The sequence below is a fragment of the Polypterus senegalus genome, chromosome 12 (assembly GCF_016835505.1).
Source record: "Polypterus senegalus isolate Bchr_013 chromosome 12, ASM1683550v1, whole genome shotgun sequence".
Taxonomy (NCBI): Eukaryota; Metazoa; Chordata; class Cladistia; order Polypteriformes; family Polypteridae; genus Polypterus; species Polypterus senegalus.
In genome coordinates, this window is record NC_053165.1 from 13,299,125 (window position 1) to 13,312,618 (window position 13,494).

General features: G+C 41.3%; 1 protein-coding gene across 1 annotated transcript in view; it reads left to right on the forward strand.

The window, feature by feature from the left end:
* Positions 1–3,320: 3,320 nt before the first annotated feature.
* The window catches only part of LOC120541440 (E3 ubiquitin-protein ligase RNF123), a 131,403-nt gene continuing 121,229 nt past the window's right edge, over positions 3,321–13,494 (forward strand). Inside the window, exons 1-3 of the mRNA XM_039773063.1 lie at positions 3,321–3,559; positions 4,655–4,792; positions 5,185–5,269. Coding sequence (XP_039628997.1) covers positions 4,711–4,792; positions 5,185–5,269 — 167 coding nt within the window. The 5' untranslated portion in view covers positions 3,321–3,559; positions 4,655–4,710. The remainder of the gene's footprint in view (positions 3,560–4,654; positions 4,793–5,184; positions 5,270–13,494) is intronic.

The following is a 13,494-nucleotide window of genomic DNA, read 5'->3' on the forward strand; positions in this document are numbered from 1 at the left end:
AAAGTCCAGCAGCTTTTTATATGTGACTTGAATCTCCATCTGTCTTGTTTGCATCCATGCTTTTTGTGCAAAGTAGTTGGGTGATGGATGGATAACAATGGGCAAAAGGAGAAGGTGGCAGTTCAGAGCTTTGTTTATAAATGTATGGGAGATGTGTGTCCATCATTGTTTTCTTTGTCTGTCACTCCGGAATCTTCTTCACAGCAGTGTGGCCTGCCCACCAATGTACAGTGTTTATTGTACTTTACATGTACACACCCTGAGAAAATCTCCTTTATATGTACATCTGTTTGTATATTTATATATACTGTATATCTATTTATCTGTCTATAGTACTAGGGTGTTGTACCGTGTTAGCCATTATGAATGTAGAGAAAAGCCAAGAATCTTGCCTGAAGAAGGGGCCTGAGTTGCCTCGAAAGCTTACATATTGTAATCTTTTTAGTTAGCCAAGAAAAGGGGTCATTTTGCTTGTCTTCTGTCTATAGACAGAGAGAGACATATATATGTTCAGATAATGATCCAGATCATTACAAAGACTATATATATATATATATATATATATATATATATATATATATAGTGGCAGGTGGCCAGCGTCCATGTCCAGCCAGGATGCCCCTGCCCACTATATTCAGGGGGAGCAGCCCTGGACACTGCAATACGTCCCCCTGGGCACTAGATGGCCGCCCCCCTGGGGTGGAGCAGTGCCTCGGGTTTCCCTCCCTGGGAATTGGAGTTGGGTGCAGCCCTGTCAGGTCCTGCAGGCACTGCCAGGGGGTGCTGTGTTTGGGACTCCTGAGCCTGTATGGGCAGCATATTCATCACACCTGGGAGTGCAGCCGGAACTCGGTGAACAAGCACCTGGAGCACTTCCGGGTGAACTATAAAAGGAGCCAGCAACCACCACTCAGGGGCCAGAATCGGGAGGAAGAGGTTGCTAAGGAGGAATGGTGGTGCAAGAAGGGCATGTTTTGGTTTTGTTTGGGACTGCGTTGTGGCTGGAGGGATTGCGGGGATGACGTGCCCTCCAGCTGAATTAAATAAAGTTTTGTGTTATTTTACACGTGCCTCCGTGTTAGTCTGTGCTGGGTTGGGTGCTATATAGCCTTATTTCACTATATATCTCCTATGTAGATCTGCCATCAAATCAGGGACTCTACAGAGGAATTTGCACCCTTGCTGCTGATAATAGAGTTTCAGTAATCTCTGCTGTTTGTCAGCATGGCATTTATAACCCCTGGCATTTCCTGCATCCTGTATCATTTGCGACTGGTGTAGTTTGAAGTTTGCTTTCCCATATGCATGATTCATCATCTAGTACTGTACATCTGGACTGTGTTTTAGTTCCCTTTTAAGAGGGCCAATGCTGTGTATTTGTACTGAAGAGCTTTTTTGCAGTTTATATCGGCTACCTGATCTCAGTTCTCAGGGAATGGGCTGACAGGTCAGGATTATCTCAGCCAAGATTCACCCTGTCATGCCAGCTGGATCATCAGAGTTTCTACATTCAGTTATCGTATGGTGTTGGATGTACATACATAAAACATGACATGTTCTGAGAGGCACTGTAATGCCACGCATGACCTTGCACTGTCAGTTGTGGAGCGCTCTTGAATGCAGGTGCTGGACTGCTCTACCAGCCTGTGGAGTTCTGCATATGCATGAGGTTCATTAGCATGATCCATATATGGATGTTTCAGGACGCGATCACATTGTCAAACTTACAAAGAGAATGTGATTTATGATGGGTAAATTACATAGAAATATGCATATGTCCGGTTTTATAAATCTTTTTTTTTTTTGTGCGCATATTTTTACACGGGCGGCACGGTGGCGCAGTGGTAGCGCTGCTGCCTCGCAGTTAGGCGACCCGGGTTCGCTTCCTGGGTCCTCCCTGCGTGGAGTTTGCAGGTTCTCCCCGTGTCTGCGTGGGTTTCCTCCCACAGTCCAAAGACATGCATGTTAGGCGCATTGGCGATCCTAAATTGTCCTTGGTGTGTGCCCTGCCTGGGATTTGTTTCCTGCCTTGCTCCCTGTGTTGGCTGGGATTGGCTCCTGCAGACCCCCGTGACCCTGTAGTTAGGATATAGTGGGTTGATGGATGGATGGATTTTTACACTCAAATCCAGGCAAAGTTTTATAAATGTGACCCCACATATCACTATACACAGACACACACACAATATTATACTAACACAGGTTAATTGCTTTTTTAATTAAAAATATTGGTAAATAGGATAATTAAATAATAATAATACTGTATAACTATAGAACTCTTTTGTATGTAAATTGTGTATGTAGCAAAACATAAAAAAACTTCCATAGGACAATAAAATAACAAAATAGAACCATCATATATATCATTTATAAAATCGTCATATAATATATTCCTAGTGGCCACAGTGTTCATTCTGCAGTAACAATGCTCCCAATCAAGTTTCTTCAATTAGTAATTTTAGTAACTTCAATTATTGATTAGCTTACTATTTCAAATTTAACCTGAGAAAAATTATTTCAAAGTGGAAATTTTCTGCCGGCAAAAACAGATCCTCGGTAGTCAGACTGTGTGATTGAAACGACAGCAAGAGCTGCTGCCTGCTTGTGTCGCCTGTGCTTCGTGCAATCGGCAGCGTGGCGGCCCCTATACATACTCCTGTGACAAGTTAAAAAAATGTGGTATCTGCCTCTTTGATGAAACAAATACATAATACAACGGCCCAAGTCCCAGAAAGCACATGTTGTTCTAACTTATTAAAATAATTCTTATTTTGTCACAATTACCCAACGGAGAAAAAGAAACTGAAAAAAGGAACATGTTCTGTCATTTAAATGTCATTAATGGTATTCGTGTACTTTTGCCCAATTTTCAAAACTTTAAATGTGTTAATGTAACACATCTGAATTTAATTTTGTAATTTGTTACGTACAGTTTATCATATATGACATAAGATAATTTACATCCCATAGTATATACAGTATATATATATATATAGCAGCACCGTTGTGACTAAAAAAAATGTCATTATTTTATAGTTCATATGCGCAATGCCTAAATTTCAGTCTCCGCCCATGGGTGTAACAAACGTCACCTGGGGGGGTGTAATCAGGCTGATATATGACATTTTTAAAAGTGTTACCTTCCATTTGCTTATGTGTTCCTACCGAGCGAAGAACGTGCACTTGGCAGCCCCGCTGTCCTTTTCCTTAGCTACCTAAAGGCTCTTACCCAAAAGATGAGAAGCTCGCCGCACGCGTTTTTGATGTTTGTCCCACTTGGCTTGCTGTAGATCCTTTTGGCCTAGGAGGCGGGTCGGCGCGGGGTGGAGAGCTGTTGATCAGAGAGACGAGACAGACAGTGGTGAACGCTGGGCTTGTTTTTGCCTTCACTGTCCCGGCTGGAATTCCGGCTCAGCACAATCCGTTGACGCTAAAAAGGTGAAGTGATTGTGTATGCGAGACTCGTAGCTTTCTGTATGAGCCGCGACTACGTTGATGAATGCACTGTTGCTACTTTAACGGAGCTTCAGCTGATTGCCGTTTCGGCTTGCTTGTACTGGTGAGTATGACTTTGGGGCCAGCAAAAGTGACAGTGAGACAACAACCAGGAGTTCGTATTCCTTTACGCGTAATGATCTCTCTGTGCGAGCCATGACGAGCTTCTCAGAACTTTTAACTTGTCAATAATTCCTGGGCTCCTGTTTGTGTCTCATTGCAAAACAATCTAAAATTGTCAGCTACAGCAGAGGCAACAGTAAACGGAGACTGTTTTGGGACGAGATCGCCGAATAGGAATCGCTACACATAATCTGTCACAGCGCCTGTCAGTAAAGCTGTGACAGGTGGCTGTGCTCGTCTGTCAGTTGTAAGGCTGCGCCTTCATGATTTTCACTTATTACATTATTCTAGCGTTAAGCAGAGACTTCTAAATGGAGGTGACCAGTGTGAAGAGATTTAGGATTCAGTGTTGGTCTGTCAGTTTTAACATTTGTAGCTTCATAATGTTCACTTATTATTCCAACGTTAAGCAGAGACGTTTAAATGGAGGCACCCGGTTTAAACAGATTTGCAGCTTTTCTTGCCAACTAAAGGGTGGTCCAGATCTAATTATGCAATTTTCATTACGCTATAACTTACTAAGTTTAGTACATAGAAAATCACCCCAAAAATCCGGAACCATCGATAAGTGTGCGAACTGACGACATGAAGAATCGTCTTTGCGCCGAACTGGAATCGTCCCCGCATGAATCAAATTCATCCAGACGATCTGGAACACCCTGTACATTTCACGTTCATTTGTTAGGTGAGAATAAAAACCTGTTTGTAACTCAAAAGATATTGAATGAAATGAGAATTGCATTATCTGACTTGTCACATCATTTGACATCATGTTGGTTTACCGTTCCCGAATGCTACTAAACCGTGTTCAGGCTCACCTCTTCCAAGCGGGGCAAGGCACAGTATGGTTGGCCCGGTAGGGAACGCTCACACTAGTCAAACGAACTAGACCTTGCAGAGTTACTTGCCGATAAACATCCTCAGGTGCAGAACGAATAGTCCCATTTGTGCTGTTTCATTAACTTTTAATCCTTGTTTTTTATATACTCTTTTCTTATGAGCTTTAAAGTTGCTATTCTTTATATTTGCTTTATAGATAAATGGTTTCCCAATGTTATGCCTGAATTTGGTGAAGGGCAACCAGTGTGAAGGATGAGCTTCAAAGGGAACAATACAGTTCTCTCTCGTCGAACCTACAGGCTCGCCTCAGACAATGATAAATCCAGATCTACCGGTAAGTGTTACGCCAGGAAGCATCTTTGAGTTCCTTGCATTGAAATACAAGAACGGGTGTTTTTTTTTTGCAACTCTGCTTTTTACGATGAAAATTGTAACATCAGGCAGGTGTGAGATTTTAGTTTATTTAAATCTACAAGAAGACTAAATAAACTTTTGTAATTTGTGATTGGGAAAGATTAGTACTAATTTTAAAGTGGTGTTTTCATGCCAGGTTGGTTTTCAATTGGTATGCCTTCCTTGTGGAGCTGGTACTTTTTTTTTTTTTTTTTGATGTTGGTGTGCATTTCTTCCCATGTCGTTGACCAGTTGACTCAATGTGAACTCTCCATTTGGATAGAGTGTTATTCTCACGTTTTAAAATTTTTATGCTGTTTGTTTCTTTCCCAGGTCTCATCAATGAGAGGTTACTAAGTGATTACCTTCATCACATTTTCACCAATGGTGGGCAGCACCAGAATTTGGCTTCTTTCAGGTAGGGGACATATTAGGTTTATTTTTGCCTGTGTGGACAAATTTCACATACTCATAGATGATTTGTCAAATACCTTCCATTGATCTATTCTCCTAACCCGCTTATCCAGAACAGGGTCACGAGTCCGCTGGAGCCAGTCCCAGCAATCCCTGTGAGAAATGGCAGGAACAATGCTTGGAAAGGGCTCCAGTTCATTGAACATACGCACGCGCACACACACACAGTTTAGCAATGTCAGTTTATTGTTTTGGATCGTTGGAGGAAACCAGTGCAGACATGGGGTGAACATTCAAACTCTATGGAGCAGGTAGGACACAAATCCAGTATCCAACCCGCTATATCCTACAGGGTCACGGTGAACCATTCCCAAACTCTATGCAAGGTAGCAAACCCCGGTAGGGTGGCCCCACCGCAGTCTGTCTGTCTGTCTGTCTGTCTATCTATCTATCCTCTCTATCTATCCATCCATCATCCAACCTGCTATATCCTAACTACAGGGTCACAGTGGTCTGCTGGAGCCAATCCCAGCCAACACAGGGTGCAAGGCAGGAAATAAACACCAGGCAGGGCGCCAGCCCACCGCAGGGACACAAATCTGGTCTCCCTATTGTAATGCTGCAGTGGCACCACTGTGCCATCCGAATACTTATAAGTAATATGTCTGTATGGGTGGCCCAGTCCCACCTGTTATTGAAACAAATACACCATGGTGGTTTTCTGCAGTTATCTTCTTATATAATACGCTACCGTGGCTGTTCGTTTGTCTGTCCAGGATTTTAAATCACCTGTAGCTCGCAAACCATTTCACCTATTGACCTGAAGTTTGGTACATATATACTACGTGACCTCTACTGCCTGCTTTCGGGGTGATGCTTTTTATTACTCTTTTTTATTTTTATTTTATTTTATTGTAGAAAAAGCTCTCGGCTGTGGGCAGCAGGGAGGCCGTGCAGCGCATGCGTATAGGTGTCGTTCTCATCCCTACCACCTTTGCCGTCATTTCCTCTACCCCTTCATATCTTTAATCATTCTTGAGGCAGACTGAAGACTGAAGTGCCAGCTTCAGTGAAAAATTAAAGAAAACACTAAGTAATTGCAACACAAACACTGACGTAATCAGTTTTAACATGAAAAGATGCCGACGGAAGAAGAGAAGAAGCAGGCCGCTAGGTTGGAGAAAAGTAGAGCTGCTCAGGAAGGAACAAGCGCATCAACCTCTGAGCAAACGAATGATAAACGTACAGAGGAAGAGGAGGAAGACTAGGAATGTTCAAGTCAAGTGTATTCACTGCACGTTATCGTGCAGTCCATCATTACTGGTGTGTATATAATTAAGGGCAAGTGTAAACCCATATGGGACTTTTCATGATTAAGACCATATACCAAAGGTGTAGATGTTGATCCTATCTCTCTCTATATATGAAAAAAAATATCCTGGAATGGAAAAGCCAGGCAACGATACATGATACTGGCCACGGAGTGTCTCGCGGGGACCGTAAACATGAGACTTGGTGCCAAGAGATTGTCCCTGGGCAGTCTTGTGGGGACGTGGAACATAAGATTCTTGCAAGACACACCCTCCTTATCAAATAAGAGCAAGGACAGCCAGCAAAACATTCAGTCATGTAAAGTCACGTGGCACACACAGATCCTGTGCTCTCAGCAAAGAAGAAAGAGCCGCACGGAGAAAAGAGACCCAAGGCACGATGCACATGCAGAGAAGGATATAGAATATGAAAGCAGTAACGGTCAAAAGTATTGTAGGGTCCCAGCCAAGCTGAAGCCTTTTTTGTTTTAAATGACGGTTAGGTCCGATCGAGGGAGGGCAGAGTGCAGCACGGAAGACTGATAGCTGGGTGCTGATTGATGCGGTAAGGGGGAGGCGAGTCCCGTGGGAGAGGGGGCTAGAAAGTTGTGTTTGGGGTTACACAGTTGACGATTGTTCAAGTAGAACTTTTGTGACACTTTATTATGTCAGTCGCTACAGTATCAAAAAAAAGATAGCTGATCGCATTGACACAAACAAAAGGAAATTAGTTTAAGTCAGAGAATTTCAAAAACGGGGTTTAACTCACATGCATTTATTGGTTACTTTGCAAAAAAAAAATACTAACTGCTGATGATGTCGATCGTTTTGTCTGTGCTGAAATTCCAAACAGAGAAACTTATCCCAAATTATGGTACAAATTCATTAAACACACGTCTCACAGACCTCATTTAAAAGATTCAGCATATTGGGACAGGAAAGATTCCAAATATCGTATTTACAGAAGTTCTGAAATAAAAGTGAAACTAAATTCAAAGAAGAAAAAATCTTACAAGTGTGTATCTTGAAATCCAATTACGGGGGTTGGCGAGCGAAGCAGGCAGGGGGCAAAGCCTCCTAGTATTATAAATAGTACTTTATTTGTTGCCAAGCGGGAAATTACCTTTTTACAGAAGCTCAAGAAATGTCAATATATATATAAAATCTTCTTTTCACGAGAGAACTACTTAACAGATTTAGATCGGGTGTTTTTTCTATATTTTGCTTGAACATTTTAGTTGATTTTGTGATGTCTCTCATCACGACAAGTAATATAGTTCACTAGCAGGAGCGATATATTCGCATTAATTTGAAACAGAGGCTGCAGGCTGAGGGGTTTTGGGGAGCGTAACGTCAGGTGGTGGGAACCGGGCAGGGCCCTCCTTACTCATGCGCCAGCCTCCGTTCGAATCGGTCTACCAGTGGGCATGTTTTGGATCGTACCTTGCCTCCGCTTAGCTAGCGATACCGGTTTGTTTATGGATTTTTAAAGTTTTTCCTGTTTCACTACTACACAGGCGGAGCCGCAAGGGACAGCTGGTATTTTAACAAAAAACAATAACCCAATGAAATAGACACAATCGTTACAAAAGGAAAAAAACTTCGGAATCTAAAGATAAAAGAGCAGTAAAAATGAGAGATTATAAAAATGTGTTACTTTAGGTACGAAGGAGCCCCAGTAGCATTATTTGACACATTATTGTTGAATAATTTTTTCACTGAAAGTTGTAAATGCTGGTGTGATATGTAGGGAATGTACAGCATTGTTCTAAATGACTGTCAGGTTTGTCTTCATCATCCCACTTTTGGCTATCAAGCTGGCTTTTCAGTTACTTCTATAACCATGTTTAATATCAGAAACCCAAAACATTGATTTGGCAGCCAGTTTTGTTACATGTAATTTATTTGTAAGAACTGAGAGTCCCCCTCCAAGTTTTTTTGTTAGATGTGTTCAGCTGAACACCTTAGTGATATTTTTCTGTTTCTGCAGATAATACTTTTAAACTGGTCCTACCTACAGTACATTTTTCATGTTATTTCTCTTTGGATTTTTCTTATTACAAAAAACTTTTAGTTATTTTATTTTTTTACAAAATGCTAGCCCATGTTACGGTGTAGAAATATCACAATGATAAAATGTTGGTGAGGTGAACTAAAATTGCATTACTTTGCTATGGATGCCACTTCTCCCCATTGAAATTCAGCAGACTTTTTGTGCAGACCTTTAAGCCATCATTTTCTTGAAGAAGAATAACAGACCTCATGGTATTTTTAAAACCACTGATGGTGCAGGTTCCATCAGGCTGACAAAGGATCCCAAATGTATATCCTCAGCTTTGGCTCAGTCACAGGAAGAGACGTGCAAAGTAAAAAGACAGAATATGTGCGCTCATAATTAGCACATAATGTGCACCCTCATATTTAGACAAATGTTCAAATATATAAATATATTTAGATATATTGGTACTGTTATGGTGTAGAAGTTATATATGGAAAGACAGGAGATTAAACTGGAGACAGAATGCCATTCCATCCTATTGGAAACTACATGCAATAAAAATCGTTTAAAAATATCTCTCACCCCACAGCATACACACTCACCAATTCTACTGCAGAGCAGCGAGCACATCACACCCATCCTGCTTCGTCTTCACTGGCTCCCTGTGTCTTACAGAATCGAATATAAAATCCTACTAATAACCTACAAAGCCTTACTTAAATAACTTCATGCCAAACTACATCAGTGACCTTCTCCATCACTATGTGCCTGTCTGCCCACTAAGGTCCTCTGATTCTGGTAATCTTGTTGTGCCCCCCACTAATCTCCACTCCATGAGTGACAGCAGGGCCTTCAGCTGTATAGCGAGTGCCCAGACTCTGGAATGACCTACCGAAATTAATCAGGTCAGCTGACTCCATGAATTCTTTTAAGAAACAACTCCAAACTCATCTGTTCAGGTTGGCTTTTAGCTCAACTTGACTTTATTACTATGTCAAGATGCTCATGTCACCTGTATGTGTGTGTGCTGGACCAGCAATTATGTTGTCTGTTAGGTTTTCTCTGAATTTACTGTCATAATCTTCTTTATTTATTTATTTGGTTTGTACAATGCTATATACTGTATACCCTGCCGTTCGTTCTTATAATTTATAAGTGCCTTGAGCATGGGAAAGGCGCTATATAAATAAAATTTATTATTATTATTACTAGCGACTGGGAGCCCAATTGAATCGGGCTACAAATTCTACGTTTGTGAAATCCATACTTTCTCTGCAAAGAATTATTTGTTTTTTTAAGTCCTTGAAATGATTTTGTTATCATGGCACTGATCATGGCACCGATGTAATGAAGAGCTTCCTGTTTAAACGAGGCTGCAAGACGTGAATTCAGCACTTCGGCGCACCTCTTTTGATTTTTTTCAGGCAAACAAATTTTCAAAACAAACCGTATTTTATGACTCTAATCAGAGTCGGAGTAATAATTATGTTGGCGTGGTCACTTTAGATCTGAGATCGTCTAAAATTTAAACAATGACCGTTGTTAATAACCAGCCGTCATTGCTCAGTTTGCCAATAGATGTCAGAAGGACTGATGCTAAAACCGACCTGCCCAAAGATAGATTTCGACGTACCAAGCAAATGGCGATATGTTCTAAATTACTTAGGGTTCCGGAGCTGTCGAAGGGTTTAAGTCAGTTGACGATGTTAGTCCTGGAAAGTACGCCTCACCAAACCAATGTTCCAAAACCCAACCGAACTTACTGTTATCTGCTCGAACCAACACCGACTTACTATACTCGGCCGTCCAGCGGCGTCACTGAAGCATTCGAACATTCTTTGCAATACTGCGTCCGCGTTTTCCACGTTATGTTGTAACTACAGAGGCGGAGTCCCATTGCATGGTTCTAACTTGTATTGAGTCGAAGTATTGACGCGAACACCATACATACGGATAGCATCAAATTATATATAAGGATTATTTCTTCAAAAATATAGTATAAATAAAGTATATTTTGTCCTTGAATCTGGACCCTTTTCAGTGTAAAATGTTGAAAGGATTCCTCCAACAATATGTAATTATTCTCACTTAGACGGTGAAATACTAAACAGCAAGACTGCAGTACAGTACAGTTTAGCTTACCAGTGTCATCTCTATTCAAGGACTGCTTTGACGGTGGTTGTGTGTGTTTTTTTTGTAAATAAAAATATTGTTTTGCTTTAATCAAAGACAAATTTGTAGAGGCGCTTCAAAAGAATTTCAGCCATTTGCAGCATTTACAAATATGCAGTAGTGACCTGGTGCCACATTATAAGTGAGCGATGTGGATGTAGCGCTAAAAAGTAGTGTCCTGTTATGGGAAAGGTCCAGTTAAGCAGTGTAACAACACAGTAAACTCTGTGCTTATGGTTTTAATTAAAACTATTGATGACTGTAATCATTTTTGTGTATGTTCATCTGTTTCTTGCTGAAAATTCACAGCACTGACCTGATTTACACATACACTATGTCGGATTCCAGGACAGGACTGATTATATCCCCTGTTCTATTCTCAGCAATTGAGTAATTGAAGACCCCTAGAGTAAAAATAGATTTAAACATATAAATGGTAAACATCACTTGTTTTGATTTGTCAGCTTTGGTAATCCAACTTTAGCAGATCTAACAGCCTGTAGTATATTGTTATTACAGAGAAAAAAAATATTCCCTTACTCTCATTTTGTGTTAGGCGGTGTCTGTGAAATAACACTGTTTTCTGCACTCCAATAATAACCTACAACATTTTGTGACATTGTTAATTTTTAACTCAAATTCAGTTACGTTTATTTTCTCTAAAATACATTTTAAACAGTGTGGCAGAGTTAAAGATGCTGAGATTTGCATTGGGTGTGACGAGGATGGACAGGATTAGAAATGAGGACATTAGAGGGTCAGCTCAAGTTAGGAGACAAAGTCAGAGAGGTGAGATTGTGTTGGTTTGGACGTGTGCAGAGGAGAGATGCTGGGTATAATGAGAGAAAGGGTGCTAAGGATAGAGCTGCCAGGCAAGAGGAGAAGGTGGTTTATGGATGTGGTGAGAGAGGACATGCAGGTGGTGTGTGTAACAGAGCAAGACACAGAAGACAGAACAATATGGAAGAAAATGATCTACTGTGGTAACCCCTAATGGGAGCAGCCGAAAGAAGAAGTAGTAGACTCCATTAAATACATCTTTGTTATATGGGCTGCAGATGGTGGCACTGACCAGAAAGCAGGAGACAGAGCTGGAGGTGGCAGAGTTAAAGATGTTAAGATTTGCATTGGGTGTGATGAGGATGGACAGGATTAGAAATGAGGACATTAGAGGGTCAGCTCAAGTTAGGAGACAAAGTCAGAGAGGCGAGATTGTGTTGGTTTGGACGTGTGCAGAGGAGAGATGAGGGGTATAATGAGAGAAGGGTGCTAAGGATAGAGCTGCCAGGCAAGAGGAGAAAGTGGTTTATGGATGTGGTGAGAGAGGACATGCAGGTGGTGTGTGTAACAGAGCAAGACACAGAAGACAGAACAATATGGAAGAAAATGATCTACTGTGGTAACCCCTAATGGGAGCAGCCGAAAGAAGAAGTAGTAGACTCCATTAAATACATCTTTGTTATATGGGCTGTAGATGGTGGCACTGACCAGAAAGCAGGAGACAGAACTGGAAGTGGCAGAGTTAAAGATGTTAAGATTTGCATTGTGTGTGACGAGGATGGACAGGATTAGAAATGAGGACATTAGAGGGTCAGCTCAAGTTAGGAGACAAAGTCAGAGAGGCGAGATTGCGTTGGTTTGGACGTGTGCAGAGGAGAGATGAGGGGTATAATGAGAGAAGGGTGCTAAGGATAGAGCTGCCAGGCAAGAGGAGAAAGTGGTTTATGGATGTGGTGAGGGAGGACATGCAGGTGGTGTGTGTAACAGAGCAAGACACAGAAGACAGAACAATTTGGAAGAAGATGATCCGCTGTGGCATCCCCTAAGGGGAGCAGCCCAAAGAAGAAGAAGATGAAACAGTGCAAGTCCTTAAACTTTATAGAATAAGACAGTGTTAGGGTGCAGTCTAGTGGAGCTCTCACCAGCAAATGGAAAGCTCCTTTATGTGCAACTTTAGGTATAAAGTGGTTGTTGGGAGCTGTATACTTTGCAGCTGTAACAGCCTCAATTGATAAAGAAGTCATGTTGGATGTTGAGGGATTTTTTTTTTGATAAGTCAACCTTGTAATGATGGAGCCTTGTCAATGATAAGAGAGAAAGGTGTCCTAGTTCAGCTATGGCTACCTGTCTGTTTTAGTAAAAGACAGCTTATGGATGTCGAAGCTTCACAGGTCTTTTGAGGATATTAATATAAATCCTGTAGAGTTTTGTTGTACTACCCTGAACCAGGAAGTGGTTCTGAGGATGGTTTGGAAAGGATTTTGAGATACCCCTCCATGCTAGTGGCTAATAGAGTCCGGAATGGGGAAGTAAGTATTTGCTGGCAGGGAGGTACAGGAGCATGATACTAGGAGATGTGAAGGAGAATCTTATCGACGAGATCTCATGGTGGAAAGTGAATAAGTGACCCCACATCATAATAAGGAAAGAACTACTACAGGTTCAGGTATAGTGGGGTTATAGAATTTCCCTTTCCTTTGTTTGCTGCTGTTTTCTCACCTTGGTTTAATCCCACTGTGTTTATTTTGTTTTTTAATCAAACACTGAAGATTTGAAGTTGTTTTCACATGTTTTTTTATACTGGGCTGGAGTGATGCCTTGGGAATGATTCTTGGATAAGTTAATTTGCAGTCCAAATTCATGCTGTTGGCCTCTTTTTCCAAGGTAAGCCTTTTATGTGGTGCTGCTTGGGTAACCTCAGGTGACCCTGTAAATGAAGTACTGAACGGATCAAAATAAAACATTTTT